At 65.3% G+C, this 13,029-nt stretch overlaps 2 protein-coding genes and 1 pseudogene across 2 annotated transcripts in view; all 3 read right to left on the reverse strand.

Annotated features, from left to right (window-relative positions):
• Positions 1-3,090: 3,090 nt before the first annotated feature.
• On the reverse strand, positions 3,091-4,270 carry UTF1 (undifferentiated embryonic cell transcription factor 1). Its single transcript, XM_039835900.1, has 2 exons — positions 3,721-4,270; positions 3,091-3,636 (listed from the first exon to the last, which is right to left on the reverse strand). The coding sequence occupies exons 1-2, from the start codon at positions 4,268-4,270 to the stop codon at positions 3,170-3,172; spliced, it is 1,017 nt and encodes a 338-aa protein (XP_039691834.1). The 3' UTR covers positions 3,091-3,169.
• Positions 4,271-6,005: 1,735 nt separating this feature from the next.
• Positions 6,006-6,124, reverse strand: LOC120581821 (uncharacterized; annotated as a pseudogene).
• A 1,155-nt stretch (positions 6,125-7,279) lies between these two features.
• Positions 7,280-13,029, reverse strand: part of KNDC1 (kinase non-catalytic C-lobe domain containing 1) — a 40,394-nt gene continuing 34,644 nt past the window's right edge. Inside the window, exons 26-29 of the mRNA XM_039835957.1 lie at positions 11,239-11,361; positions 11,080-11,139; positions 10,328-10,485; positions 7,280-9,003 (exon numbers count right to left, since the gene is read on the reverse strand). Coding sequence (XP_039691891.1) covers positions 8,772-9,003; positions 10,328-10,485; positions 11,080-11,139; positions 11,239-11,361 — 573 coding nt within the window. The 3' untranslated portion in view covers positions 7,280-8,771. The remainder of the gene's footprint in view (positions 9,004-10,327; positions 10,486-11,079; positions 11,140-11,238; positions 11,362-13,029) is intronic.

Below are 13,029 nucleotides of genomic sequence, written 5' to 3' on the forward strand. Positions count from 1 at the left end.
GGACAATCTGGATCCCAGGGGCAGCACAGAGAGCAGAACTAATTAGAGATTGGGAGTGTGGCACCCAGGGGTGAAGGAGGCTGGTGACGGGGTCCTTTGACAGGGTCCTTTGCCCAGTTGGAGAAAATACATTTCCTGTTAGGGGTCCCACAGGACCAGTGCCGACCACCGGGAACAGCTGACTTTCCTCTTGGGGGGTGAACGCAGTGTGAAAACAGGCGCGTGCTGGTCCCCGCCCCGAAGGGAACTGTCCATGGCGGGGTGAGGGGGGGGGCGGCGGCGCCGTGGCCGAGGATGCCGGGAGGGGCGGGAGCTGGGCCCCAGCCCACTGGCTACCCAAGCAGAAGCCAACTGGCCCGAGAGGGTGCCGCTGTCAGCCTCACACGACGGGACAAATGGCGGAGGGCCCAGGCGTGGGGTACAAGGAAAAACAAAGCCGGCCGTGCCCCCGAAGCTGCACCCATGGTCACTGCTGGTCATCGAGCTGCTAACGGACACAGGTGGTAACACACTTCATGGGCTTCAGTGCAGCACAGGAGAGACGGGGAATGCAGGTAAGTGCATGCGGCTCAGCACCTGTCACCTGCAGAACACCAGCTGGCTGGGTCTGCCGAGCACTGGACGTTGGGCGTTCAGCCCTCAGGTGTGGTCCTGCAGTAACTGCATGTGCTATAAGATTGTCACCGAAGGGTGCCAGCCTCACCTGGCAGGATGGCCCCTGTCAAAAAGACACGCGTTGGCGAGGGCGTGGAGAGGTGGAGACCGGACCCGGGGCACTGTGGGGGGCGTGACGCGCGGCCGCGGGGACAGTGCGGGTCCTGCGGACCAGACGCACAGCCACCATGCCACCGGCAGTCTCCCTTCCGGGTGTTTGCCCAGAAGAGCCGGACGCAGGGCCTGGGACAGCTGTTTGCAGCCGTGTGCACGGTGTGGTTCATGGCTGCTGAGGGGTGGAGGTGCCCGTGTCCACGGACGGACGAGTAATAAAACGTGGTCCATCCAGACGACGGGGTGTCAGTCAGCTCCGAAGGTAAGGACATCCTGACACAGGCCACGGCACCGATGGCCCTGGGGGACACCATGCTCAGTGCAATAAGCTAGTCATAAAGACACACACTGTGATTTACATTCAGAGACAAAGTGGAATGGGGGGGTCCCAGGGGCTGGGAGTTAGTGTTTAATGGGGACGGAGTGTCGGTTTGGGAAGATGAAGGGTCTGAGGATGGTGATGGAGACGGTTACGCAGCAGTCTGAGTGTACACGATGCCACTGAGCTGTGTGCACTTGAAAATGGGCGAGACACTGAGTTGTACGTTATGCGCTTTTTACCACAGTAAAAGGGGCAAACCCACTGACCGGTGGCCCCTTGGTGAGGCGAGGAGTGCACTGATCCTAGTGACCAGGCAGGGGCCAGCTGGGGACGCTCGCTGCCCAGCACTCGGAGCTGGGGGTGGGTGGCACAGGGAGATGTGCCAACGGCGAGGGACGCCGGTCCCACTGGCGTGTTCACCGCCCATGCCCAGGACGCCCAGCATAAGACACAGCACAGGACGAGGACACACCTCACCCGACAGGAGAGCCACGGGCAGAGGGAATGGTGGATGGGGCCAGCAAGGGGTTTGGGGTGTCTCTGTGGTGTCAGGAACAGCAGAGGTGGAGGCGGGGTGGGCGGAGGGACCCCAAACAGCCGTCCTCCCCTCTCACAGGCCCAGGCAGCGGTGGATGTGGTGCCTACAGTTCACAGGGCAGTAAGGCACATGGACTGTGCCTGGTGCCCTCAGCTCTCAAACTTGCAGACTGCGGTTGATTTCTTTTGGCCCCAAGGCAGCCCTGTGCCGTGCAGAGTCCCAGGGGACATGATGGACACACCAGAGGGCACTGTCGGGCCTGCTTGGGGGTCACGGCATGCTGCAATGCAGCCTCAGACCCCCAGCCTGGGGCCCTGACCTTCTGGGGTGTGTGGGGGTTGGGGCGCATCCGCAGTGGGACTCATCAGACAATGGGCTTCGGGCAGCTTGGAGAGTCTGGAGGGCCGAGCAGGGAGTACAGCAGGAAGCAGGCTGTGCCTCAAACAAGGTGACACCTGGAGTCGGTGCTACAGACCAATCTCCAATGTCTGAGCTCTCAGGACCTGCCATTAACACAGCTGGCGGGCTCAGCTCCGACGGGAGACCACCTCGGCCTCACTGGGGTCCCCCTTCACCCAAGTCTCTGGAAAAGGGCGTGGGGGAGGGGCTGCCTCCCGCCACCTGCTGCCGAGCCCTCTGGTTGCCGGGAACCCCAGGGCTGGGGGGAGGGCGTCCCTCACTCAGCCGGTGGCCCCAGGAAACCACTTAAGCCTGAGTGAGTGGCTAGGTGGTGAAATGGGCCCTTCCAGTTCTCCCCCAGCAGGGATTGTCGTGGGCATTGTCATGCTGATGAGGGGCCTCAGGCTACTTCCTCATCTCCGCCAGCAAAGGGGCCTCGTGGCCCCACCCAGCCTGCTCAGCAGACCTGGGTCCAGGGTGGGGCCCACAATTGCTATTTGGAAAATCGCTCCTGGAGCAATTTTGATAAAAGTTCTCTCAAATTGCAGTGACTCTGGCTTCAACGGAGGTCGGAGGTCGAAAGGCTCAGCCCCCGAGCCCCCGTGGCCCACTCAAGCCAGCCCGCTCCCTGGGGACAGGCCCGGCCCTTGCCTCAGCGAGCGTTAGCTTCCCCCCACCCCACCTCGTTTCCCAGACCTTACTCAGGCCAGCAGCCCAGGGCTGGCCAGGAGGGTGGAGCTTTGGGAACACCTGGCCCCTGCAGGCCCCGCTGCGGGAGACTGCTCACCTCCCCCCCACAGGCCGGGCGAGCTCGGCCAGCCCTGTCTTCTCCCCCAGGGGCCTGACCACCCCGCTTCTGTGCTGCTGAGCAGTCGGGCCTTTTCGGTGGCCCTGGAGACTGGCCTGAGGGAAAGTCTGGCCACCGACACGGGCCCTCACCCCGGGGTCCCGGGTCATTTTATCCTCGCCCTGAGGTCACCTGCAGAGGGCCGTTCCTACCTAGACGGAGTCCGCACACAACCAGACTTGAGTTGGCGAAAGCCATCTTTTTATTGAACAGACCCAGGCATGGGGCAGGGCGGCAGGACGGGGTTGGGGCCGAGGGGGTCGCGGCGCACAGAAAGGACGGGGCAGGCCAGGCCTCACTCCCGCGGGTCCGCCAGGATGCCCCTCTCCGCGGCGGCACTGCCCAGGATGAAGCCCACCGCCAGGGACACGGTCTGGTCGAAGGAGCCGCGCAGCTGCTCCACGTGCTGGTTCAGGGTCAGCAGCTGGTCGCGCAGGGGGCCCAGGATGGCCACGATGTCGCCCAGGTGCCCCAGCGTCTGCAGGAGGGCTGCGTTCAGCGACGGAGGCGCGGACGGCGGGGGCGCGTGGTTTTCGGGGCGGCCCGGCGGCGAGCCCGGGTCTTCCCAGGCGGAGTCGGGGAGCGGGGAGTTGGGGGCGTGGAAAGGCGCGTGGTCCTCGGGTCGGCTGGGAGCGGGGGTGAAGGTGGGGTGCGCCGTCGGGGAGCCCGGGGCGCCCGCAGGCTTGGGCGGGGACGAGCTGAACCTGAGCGTCCAGGCGGGGTCCGCGTCAGGGTCGCGGGCGGCGGGCAGCGGCGGGGCGCCTGCAACGCGAAGCGGATGGTGGGGTCGGGCTCCCGCCGCTTCCCCGCCGCTTCCCCGCTCCGCCCCCGCCCCTCGCCACCTACCTGGCTCGGCCGGCGTGCTGGGGGCCGGGCGGCGGCCGCGCTGGGGGCGCCCGGGGGAGCGGCGGCGACCGCGTCTGCGCCCGGTGTCGCCGAGCAGCCCCATGAGCTCGCGGATCTGGGCGTCGAAAGGCCCGGGCGGCTGGTCGTGCGCATCACGGAGCTTGTCCTTGAGGAACTTGTAGCGGCGGCGACACTGCGCGGGCGTGCGCCGCACCTGCTGGCGGGCCAGCGCCGCGGACACGCGGCGGTAGGTGGGCAGCGCCCGGCGGCGGTCCAGCAGCAGCGCGCGCCACACGGCCGGCTGCAGCAGCGTGCCCAGCAGCAGCTCCGTCTCGTGCGCGCTCCAGGGCGTGCGCTGCGCCGAGCCCGGGGACACCGGCGACCCGGGGGACGCGGGGGACGCTGGCGCCGCCGACGCGCCGGGCGAGGCGGGCCGTCTGGGCGGAGTCCCCGGGCCGTCCCCGGCCGACCGCAGCTCGGGGTCCGGGCTGGCCGGTGCCAGCGGCTCGGGGAGCGGCGGCGGGGGTGGCCGTCGAGGCCGGAGCAGCATCTCGGGGCCGGGGGGCGCGCTGGGGTCCGGGCCGCGGCCCGCGAGGCCGCCCGCACGCGCTCTGAGGATCCTGCGCGCGTCCGGTCTCCGTCGGAGCGGGAGCCCGGCCGGGGCGACGCGGCCCTCCCCCCGCCCCGCCCCGGCCCGCCCCCTCCGCGCGCCAAGTTCAACTCGGGCCGTTCTGGCGCCTGGGTTTCCCGCCAGCCTTTCGGCCGGAGGCCGCGAGCACAGGAAGAAACCCCGCCCCCAACCGACGGGGAAGACGCTGCCTAACAATTGGGGTCGCACTTTTTAAACTGTTTAGTTGAGATGCAAACTAATGCGGTGACGTGATTAGGCGTAAAGGTCAGCTCGTGTTTACGCATGTGCCATGCCCTCTCGCCACTGCGCAGATGGGGGGGTGGAACTTTCTAGCTTCGGGAGGCTCCCTCGCGCCCTCCCCTTGTTGCTTTGTGCACCCTAGGATGCTGTTCGCGGATTCGCTTACGCGCTGGCTCCGCCCCCCGCGCCCCTTCTGGTGTGGGTTTGGTGTGTGCACAGAAGGTGGTGGTCATCACTGTGTGCCAGCAGCTCAGGGCTGGATCTGATAAAGGGCTCTGTGGAGTGGTCAGAAGTGGCCTTGCGATTCACACGTACACGTCACGGAAAGACACTCTGGCCACCGCCATGGTTAGGGTACTGTCCGATCCCTCCCCGAGATGGGGAATAAGACAAGGTCGCCCAGCAGGGCCGCTTCTGTTCAGCGTCGCTCTAGAAGCCCCAGCCAGAGCAATAGGACAAGAAAAACGAGTAGAAGGTCTACAGATTGGCAAGGAAGGAGTAAAGCACGATGTGACTGGATACGAGGGGAGTACGGAAGCTACGAGCATGTGATTAGATTAACAGGCGGCCTTGGCGAGGTGACTGAACGGACCAGCATGTCAGTTCTATTGCTGTCTTCTGGGCCATGTAGGTTGGGCTGACATCATTTACGAGCAGGTCGCAAACAGCAGAGTCCTGTGCTGCCCGCCCAGAAGCACCTCACGTGACGGTGGCAGGTTTGCTGCCGCTGAGAGGTCAACACTCACTGGGGAGTACGGCCGCACCGCCCCCCGCCAGTGCCCCTCTTCCGTCCCAGGGTCCCGACCGTGGACCTGCGTTCGGTGGGCGTTTCTCCTCAGCCTCCCCCGGCCACAGCGGTTTCTTGGCTTCACTTTCGTGGCCTTGACACTTGGAGGACGCTGGTCAGGTATCTCGTGGCAGGTCTTCAGCTTGGTTCTGTCTGGGCTCGTGATGAGACTGGGTTTCGGGTGTGTGGGGAGAAGGCCCGGGGGTCCGTGCCCGGGGGTGCCCGCGTCTGCGCACTGCCCTGCGTGGGGGCCCGTCGCCAGTCACCCTCGCTCGCGGAGCACCCAAGCTGCACCTCCGCGAATGCTCCCCGCTCAGCCCTTCACCCGGCCGCCGCGGGTCAGGGTGGCCTCGGGGGCGTTTGTCTTCCTCCAGACACTGGTGTGTGGCGCCGGGGTCGCCCGCTCAGCCCTGGGAGTCCTTCACAGTGTCCTTCCTCCTCCCTTCCTCCTGTCCTGTCCTCTGACCGCCCCCCGACCCGCTCCCCCCACTTCCTCGCTTCTGACACTACGAGACGCTCCTGGCTGCCTGGTACCTTCCCTGCCCCAGCTGGAGTCAGCGGTTCAGCCAGTTCTCCCAAAGTGTGTGTGTGTGTGTGCACGTGCGTGCGTGTGTGCATGTGTGTTCACGCCTACAGCACCCAGCATTCCCAGGCCATTTCCCATCCACGTACCAACCAAGCCCAACCCTGCTGAGCTCCCAAGATCAGATGGGATCGGGCACGTTCAGGGTGGCATGGCTGTAGGCTGGGTCTTTGATTTTTGGAGAATGGCATCTGCAAGTCAAGGTGTGGGTACAGGGTTGCTGGCCGTTACGGGGGTGTCAGTGCTTCTAAGTCAGTGGTTCTGGGGGGACTCGCCCCAGGGGATACTTGGCGAAGTCTGGAGACATTGCTGATGGTGACACTTGGGGCTGCTCCACGCATGTGGGGGCAGAGGCCAGAGATGCCGTGCTGTGCGGCCACAGCGCAGCGGTCAGTGATGGCCGAGCTCCGCACCCGCCCTGTGCTCGCGCGTCCACGTGTGCGGAGGTATTTCTGCGCGTGAGCCCCTCACCCTGCCCCATGGCTCCGTCCTGCCCTTGGACTGGAAAGCGGCCTCCGCCCGTGTGGGCCCCGGAGGAGCGCAGTCTTCACCGGCAGCTCCTGGGCTTGCTCGGGCCGGGCCGCGGGGCTGAGGTGGCGGCGGATGGAGCCAGGAGCGGCCAGCCTGGAGTCCGTGGGTACTGCCCGAGCAGCAGGTTCCAGACAGGATGCCGCGGGACGCGCCCTGCCCGGTGGAGGGAACAGCGGGCCGGCTCTGGAGCCCGCGTTGCCAGACTCAGCCGCGTATCTGGGGCTGCTCAGCTTCACAGCGTTTTAGTTACTGACCAGTGTGACAGGCCACTCCAAGCAGTGGACCGTTCTGTGGTCAGAGCTGGGGTGAGGACCAGGTGGGCCCCTCTGCGTCCCCACTGCCTGGCCAGCCTGGGTGCTGTCCCCCAGGCTGTGGCTTGGCTGTTTGGGGCCCCACGGGAGGCATCTGCGGGTGGCTTGGTCCTGGGCTGGGCCAGAGCGAGGGCATCTCCACATCCACGCCTCGGGCTCCTGTGGGCTTCTTGAGTGGTCACTGCCTGCGTGGCGGGAGCTTTTGCCAGAGCAGCAGCACAGCGGGCTGGGGGATCCCGGGCAGCGTGGCTCGCTGGGGGACCTGAGGGGTCGTCGGCTTTCAGTTCTCGTTGATTTGATCAGGCCCAGTGTAGCGAAGGGAGATCTGTCTTCACGGCACCTTCCTCGAGTCTCAGGCAGCTGATTGCAGGTTGGTGACGGCCCGGACTACCTGCCCCCCATCAGGTGGACAACGGGACCCCCTGACCACAGCAGCATCACCTCGGAGAGACGCAGCATGAGCCGTGGGGAAGCGGTCTAGGTAGAAATGACTTTATTAGGAACCCTGTACCAGCGACATGAGGGTGCCATGCACACTGTCGCGCGTAAGCCGAAAGCCCAGTCACTCCCCTCCCCCGAATAAGGTGCTGCCGCTGGTGTCCGTTTTGCTGGAACTAACTTCGCTTCAGGCCTGCCAGACTCTCTCTGTTAAATTCAAATCTGAAAATGTGAGAGTCGATTGGCAGAACATATTCCTTGTATAAAAACCTAAAAAAAGTAGAGCCACGTTTGCAGGGCCAGGCGCGCTGAGTTCCCTCGTGGCCCACTGAAGCAGGACCTGGGTGTCTCAAATGAGTCCGTGGGAAAACACCTCGACACCGACAGGGCAGCATTGTTTCACAAGAAACAGTTTTCCTAGATATACTGCTAGCTGGTTGCTTTAAAGAATCACTAATTCTAAAACTCAAAGAAGCAATCGTGGGTTTTGCAGTGATTTGCAAGGGACCAACGGCGGTGCCTGGGATGGTGCCAGGGGGTCTGGCCTCTCGTCGTGGGATGTGACGGCTCGCCCCCATCTGAGGGCGTCTCCCACCCACCAGGCAGCACCCAGCAGGCCGTGTGGAAGCAGCCCCGGGGAGCTCGGCAGCATCAGGCAGCAAACCTCACCTCCTCGTCAGCTTCACGAAGCGCCGGCGAGGGCAAGCTGCGGAGCACAGGTGTGCGTGTGGCATGCACGGCTGCTGAAGGCGCTGGGCTGCAGCCACAGCCCTGGGACCCCCAGGCCACCAGACGGGCGGGGGTGGGGAGGGAGGGACGCTCTCAGGCCCGCGGCCACGCCTCCATTGTGGAGCCGCTGTGTCCTGTGTGGTGTGTTTTGTTAGGGAGCAGAGCAGCCTGGCCGGGCCGGGCTCGTCCTGCCCAGAGCTGTTCTAAGTGGCGGGCTGCAGGCATGTGGGGCCGGGCCGGCCTGAGGCCACAAGGCCCACCACCAGGAGGTGGCCGCTGGGACGGGCGGTGGGAGGGGCTGCAGGCTCCAGCACCCTGGGCATCTGGGGGGATGGGAGGGATGATGAGGTCAGGATGGAGTTGGGGCGGTGCGCGGCAAGGCTGGGGCTGGGAGTGTAAACTCGGGCCCCGGCGGAGGGGGCTCAGGACCCCATGGTTGGTGTGGGGTCAGAGGTCAGTCTTGCTCCTTCGTTGCTGGGCAGACGGAGGCTGGACCCACAAAAACACTGCTGACTGGGCCGCTGAGATCAAAACCTGAGTGTGGGTGGGGGGGTGCTGGGTCGCTGGGAGGTGGGTGTGCGGGTCCTGGGGAGCTTCCTGCTCTTTAGTTTTTGACATTAAGACTTGGTTTTTAAGCATGCTAGCAGAACATCCCGACGTCCTCCGGGGCCTGTTCTCGGGGGGTCAGGGCCGAACCCTGCACCCCCTTCTGGCGCGCCCTCGTTGGGGCGGTGTGGGCAGCGGGTGGGCGGGCCCTTTCCCCCCAGGCCTGTCCCCACCACAGAGCCCGCCATGTCCTGGTCACTGGAACGTGGCCCTCATCCTGCGCAGCTTGTCCTGAATCCTCCGGCAGTGCTTGTCGCTGGCGGCCCGCTGGGAGCTGGCCCCGCCGTCAGCCGCCAGGACGGACACGTCGGCCCCGCTGAACTGCGCGATCCTTTGCTGGAGGCAGGACTGCAGCTTGGGGTCGGGGGCGAAGGTGTAGGGGTTCTCCTGGAACGCATGCACCTGGCTCGCCACCTTGGCTATGTTCCTGCGGGGGGCGGGGAAGGGCGTGTCGACTCCGGGGCCCCCCGACTCCGGGAACCGAGCTGAGGCTCCACGGAGCTGTCCGTGTTTGCAAGGCCAAACCTCATCACCCTGCTCAGGCCCGTTTGTCTGACTTGGCCACAACCGTCTGTCCATCCGTCTGTCTGTCTGCTTTTCATTTCACGTTTACTGAAAGGCGACCCAGTGCCAGCCGTGGGGGGCACACAGGCGTGGGTGTGGTGGGCACGTGATTTCAGGCATGTGGTCAGTGGTCTGTGTGTGCTGGGTGCACATTTGTGTTCAGTGACGTCAGGATGGCAGCTTGAGCCACCACCATGTGAGGGTTTACACCCCGGGAACCGGCCAACGCCACGAACCAGGGCCGTTACCCTAGAGAACACAGGTCAGACAGTGACCAGCAACCCCTGGGCGTCATACAAGACGACTGGGACCTCGGAGTGGGAGCCCAGGCACGGGTGGGGGCCCTAGGAGACGTCCCGGGCTGGGTGTGGCAGGGGAAGCTGTGTGTCCAGCATGGATGGTGTCACCGTCGTCAATTACTACAGCCAGGTGCGTGCACACAGTCAAGATGAGTGGACACTGTCCTTGGCCCGGGCCTTCTGCGTTGGGCGTCCCTGTGGGTGTCAGCCCCCACTCTGCTGATCTCGGACACTAAGTGTGCACTGTGCTGTCTCTTTAAATACTATTTTCAAATTGGTGCCTGAAAGGGGGCCTTGCACGGAGCTGGTGGGACCACTGGGCTCAGGTCCCTGGGCCATGTTCGCAGAGCAAGGCCACCTGCCCTTGACACTGAGGAGCGTGGGACTGGGCCAGGTCCTGACCGGCCCCCAGCTGCCTGCTCTGTGGATGACGAGAGAGGCAGGGCCAGCAGGGCTGGGTTGGGGCCTGGGAGGGCGCCCTGCACTGGCCGAGGCACAAAGGGGCAGCGTTCTCTTTGGCTGGGGTCATGGTGGTGGTTTTGCAACCAGACCCCCAACCAGCGCCTCCCAGATGGGCCCCCAGGTGTGCTGAGCCCCCGAGGGGCCACCTGGGGACCGGCCCCCGGGAGAAGGGGATGTGACTGGGCCAGGGAGGGTGGCACAGGCCGATGGAGGTGAGGTTCCAGGCGGGCCTGCATCTCCCGTCGGAGGTCCCATCACTTTGGGGCGATGACTAGGGACTGACTGCATACGCCCCACCGTGGGAGGTGCTGGCACCATGTCCGCAGAGGAGGGGTTGCAGGTGGCCGGGGTGGGGGGAGGAGGGCCTGGCTGGGCGAGGGTCTGGGGCCCAGGCCTCAGGCATGGGGCGGGTGGGGAGGCCCTCACCTGAGCTTGCTCCACCTGTGGGCCCCGTTGGTCATGGTGAAGCCGCCGGTTTCCAGCTGCTGGATGTGCATGGCCAGCAGGCGAGCTGAGGGCAGGGTGGGCTGGGCCCGGGACCGCCGGCCTTCCATCAGACACAGGCTGTCGCTCTTCAGGAAGACCTGGCCATCCGGCCGGGGCCGGGGCGGGAGGACAGGCCGGAGGTCAGTCCTGGGTGCCCTGCCAGCGGCCGGCTCAGCCCGGCCAGTCCCAGGAGGCGCCGTGCGCTGACTCACAGCCCAGGCTAGGCACACCTCGGGTTGTGGGGTCGAGGTGGGGCTTGCAGACACGAGAGGACACTGACACCTGTCGGATGGCTGTCAACCTCCCACCACCGAGATGGCCAGCTCCCTCCCTAACACTCTCCTCTGGGCTCCAGGGAGGAGCCCAGCTGCCCGAAGGAGAACGAGGCCCGAGGCCCGGGTGGGCCAGCTGCAGGGCTCCCTGTCTGGTGCCAGCCAGGGACAGCCGCCCCCCCCGCCCCCCCGCACAGAGCTGTGTCTGGGGTGGGGCCCGGGGAGCACCCGCTGCAGTCTGCCCCTCGCGGCCTCATGTGACGGGGAGCATGGGACATGGACAAGGCCGTGGTGGAGGGTCCATGTGCTGTGGGGCCACGGTGCAGGCTCTGCTGGGCCACCCCCCAGGCGTGTGGGGCCTGTGTCGAGGACGACCCTGGGGGACACGAGCTGCCGGAAGCTCACGCAAAGCGGCAGTACCTCCACGGCCTTCAGCTCCTCCATGACCTCTGCCATCTTCGCAGGTAACGTCCTCCAGGCCTGGAATGAGAGCACAGGTGAGCCTCCAGTCGTTGCGGTGCCCGTACCCAGCAGCACAGGGTCAGCACGGGGTGGCCGCTGGCCCTCCGGGGGACTCACGGACGACTGCCGCACAGCGAGGTGCTCCAGGCCTCCCAGGATCTGCATGGCTGTCGCGAAGTTCCTCTGCTCATAGCAAGACTTTGCGATCAGCAAAAATTTGGACAGCAGATTCACCTGCAGCTGAAACAGGAAACGGTGTGTTCAGCGTCCTCCAGCTGCAAAGGACACGCAGAGACTTTTTAGGGCCTGTGAGAACCTGGCGCCGCGGCCCGGTCGTGAGCGTGAGGACCAGGCCGCTGGGCTCGCCGCGCGTGGTGGAGGGGGAGCTGGGCAGCAGGGCAGCAGGGCGGGCATCACTGAGAACAAGGAGGCAGATGCCCAGCGAACACTCAGACGTGCAGAGACATCAGCGTCACTCCTCGGCACAGCCACTCCGGGGACGTGGAACAGATGGGGACAGGAAGGGCAGCCCACACTGGCAAGACACGGCCGCCGCGTCAGAAGCAAATGGCACAAATGGCAGCTTCTGGCCACCGGGCCGGCTCCGCTGCGGGACGTGGTTTCGGCGCCCGACCGGGCACGGGGTTCCCTGTGGTCCCACCGCTTTCTCTGGCCCGTCGGTCATCCGGCGAGCAGCGCCTGCCGCCCCCAGAGGGAGCTCGCCCCGAGTGGCCACAGCGCCTCAGAGAGCACTGGGTGTCACGCGACGCCGGAGACTGAGGTTCCGAGCTGAGCTGAACCCCCTGAGGGCGGCCTCGCCCCGCAGACCGTCGCCTTGGCCGGGGCTGTCCTTCGGGTGGGCCAGACACCCTTCCACTGGGCTTGACCCGTCTGTGGCCGCACGGACGGTCCCTGGAGGCCGCTCGCCGCCGTGTTCTCCCGAGGGTCTTTGTGGCGGAGCACAGGTGCAGAGCGTGCAACGTCACACGCTTTCGGCTGAAACTGGTCCATCGCTTTGTGGTTTTTTAAAAAATTTTGTGGTTAGAAAAGTACATAATATGAAATCTGCCCACGTCACCTTTTTAACAGTTCAGTAGCATCGCCTGGTCGTGTCACAGACCTCTGGAGCTGCCCCGCTGAGCGGCCCCGGGCACCACCGACCTTCGGCTTCAGCTGAGTGCGACTCGCGGGTGGAGTCGGCGGCATTCGTCTCCGTGCCGGGCTCGCTTCGCTCAGCGTCCGTGCACGTGCGGCTGGCGCTATGATTTCGTTGCTCTTCGGGGAGGGACAGTACGCCGTGGTCCGGGTGGCTCGACGGTGCCTGTCCCTCCGTCAGTGGACGCTCCACCTGCCGCTTCCTCGGCTGCCATGTGCCATCACTTTTAAACTTACCCGACGAAACGAAAATGCCATTTTGCTTTTAAACCCACCGTTTTTCATCTAAAACGAGACAAAGCTTTTCCTTAGGCGGGACACTTTGCGGTGAACTCGCCTTTCCGCCCCGTTGCCCCAGGATGTTGTCCGAACGACTGTGCCACCGTCATCGCCGAGGGCTCCTGCGGACGCCCCACCGCGCGCCCCGGCTGTTCGAAGCCTAACAGGTCTCTGTGGTCACGTCGCGCACGCAGACGTCCGCCTTCGCATGGTGCTGAGCTCACAGCGGGCGACCGAGAGACAGCAGGCGCTTCGACGTGATAGGCACACCGGCCACGCGCACGCAGACCCGTGGCTGCTGCTGACGCTGTTTGTCTCCGCTCACAGGGACGTGGGAGCCGTTCGTGGCGGTGGAAGGGGCTTTGTCTCTTCTGTCTTCAGGGCCGGTGCGGACGCCCTGGGTGTGACCCTCATCTGCTCTGCAGGCCGACTGCACAGGCGTGGGGACCTGGGACACCCACGGACTCCGCTTTC

Source organism: Pteropus medius, unplaced genomic scaffold (genome assembly GCF_902729225.1).
Source record: "Pteropus medius unplaced genomic scaffold, Ma_sr-lr_union100, whole genome shotgun sequence".
NCBI classification, from domain to species: Eukaryota; Metazoa; Chordata; class Mammalia; order Chiroptera; family Pteropodidae; genus Pteropus; species Pteropus medius.

Excerpts from the sequence above, each read along its gene's own strand:
- UTF1 (XM_039835900.1), bottom strand. The coding sequence starts at position 4,270 with ATGCTGCTCCGGCCTCGACGGCCACCCCCGCCGCCGCTCCCCGAGCCG. Across the intron at positions 3,637-3,720 it reads CAGCACGCCGGCCGAGCCAG|GCGCCCCGCCGCTGCCCGCC; the intron begins GTAGGTGGCGAG and ends TTCGCGTTGCAG.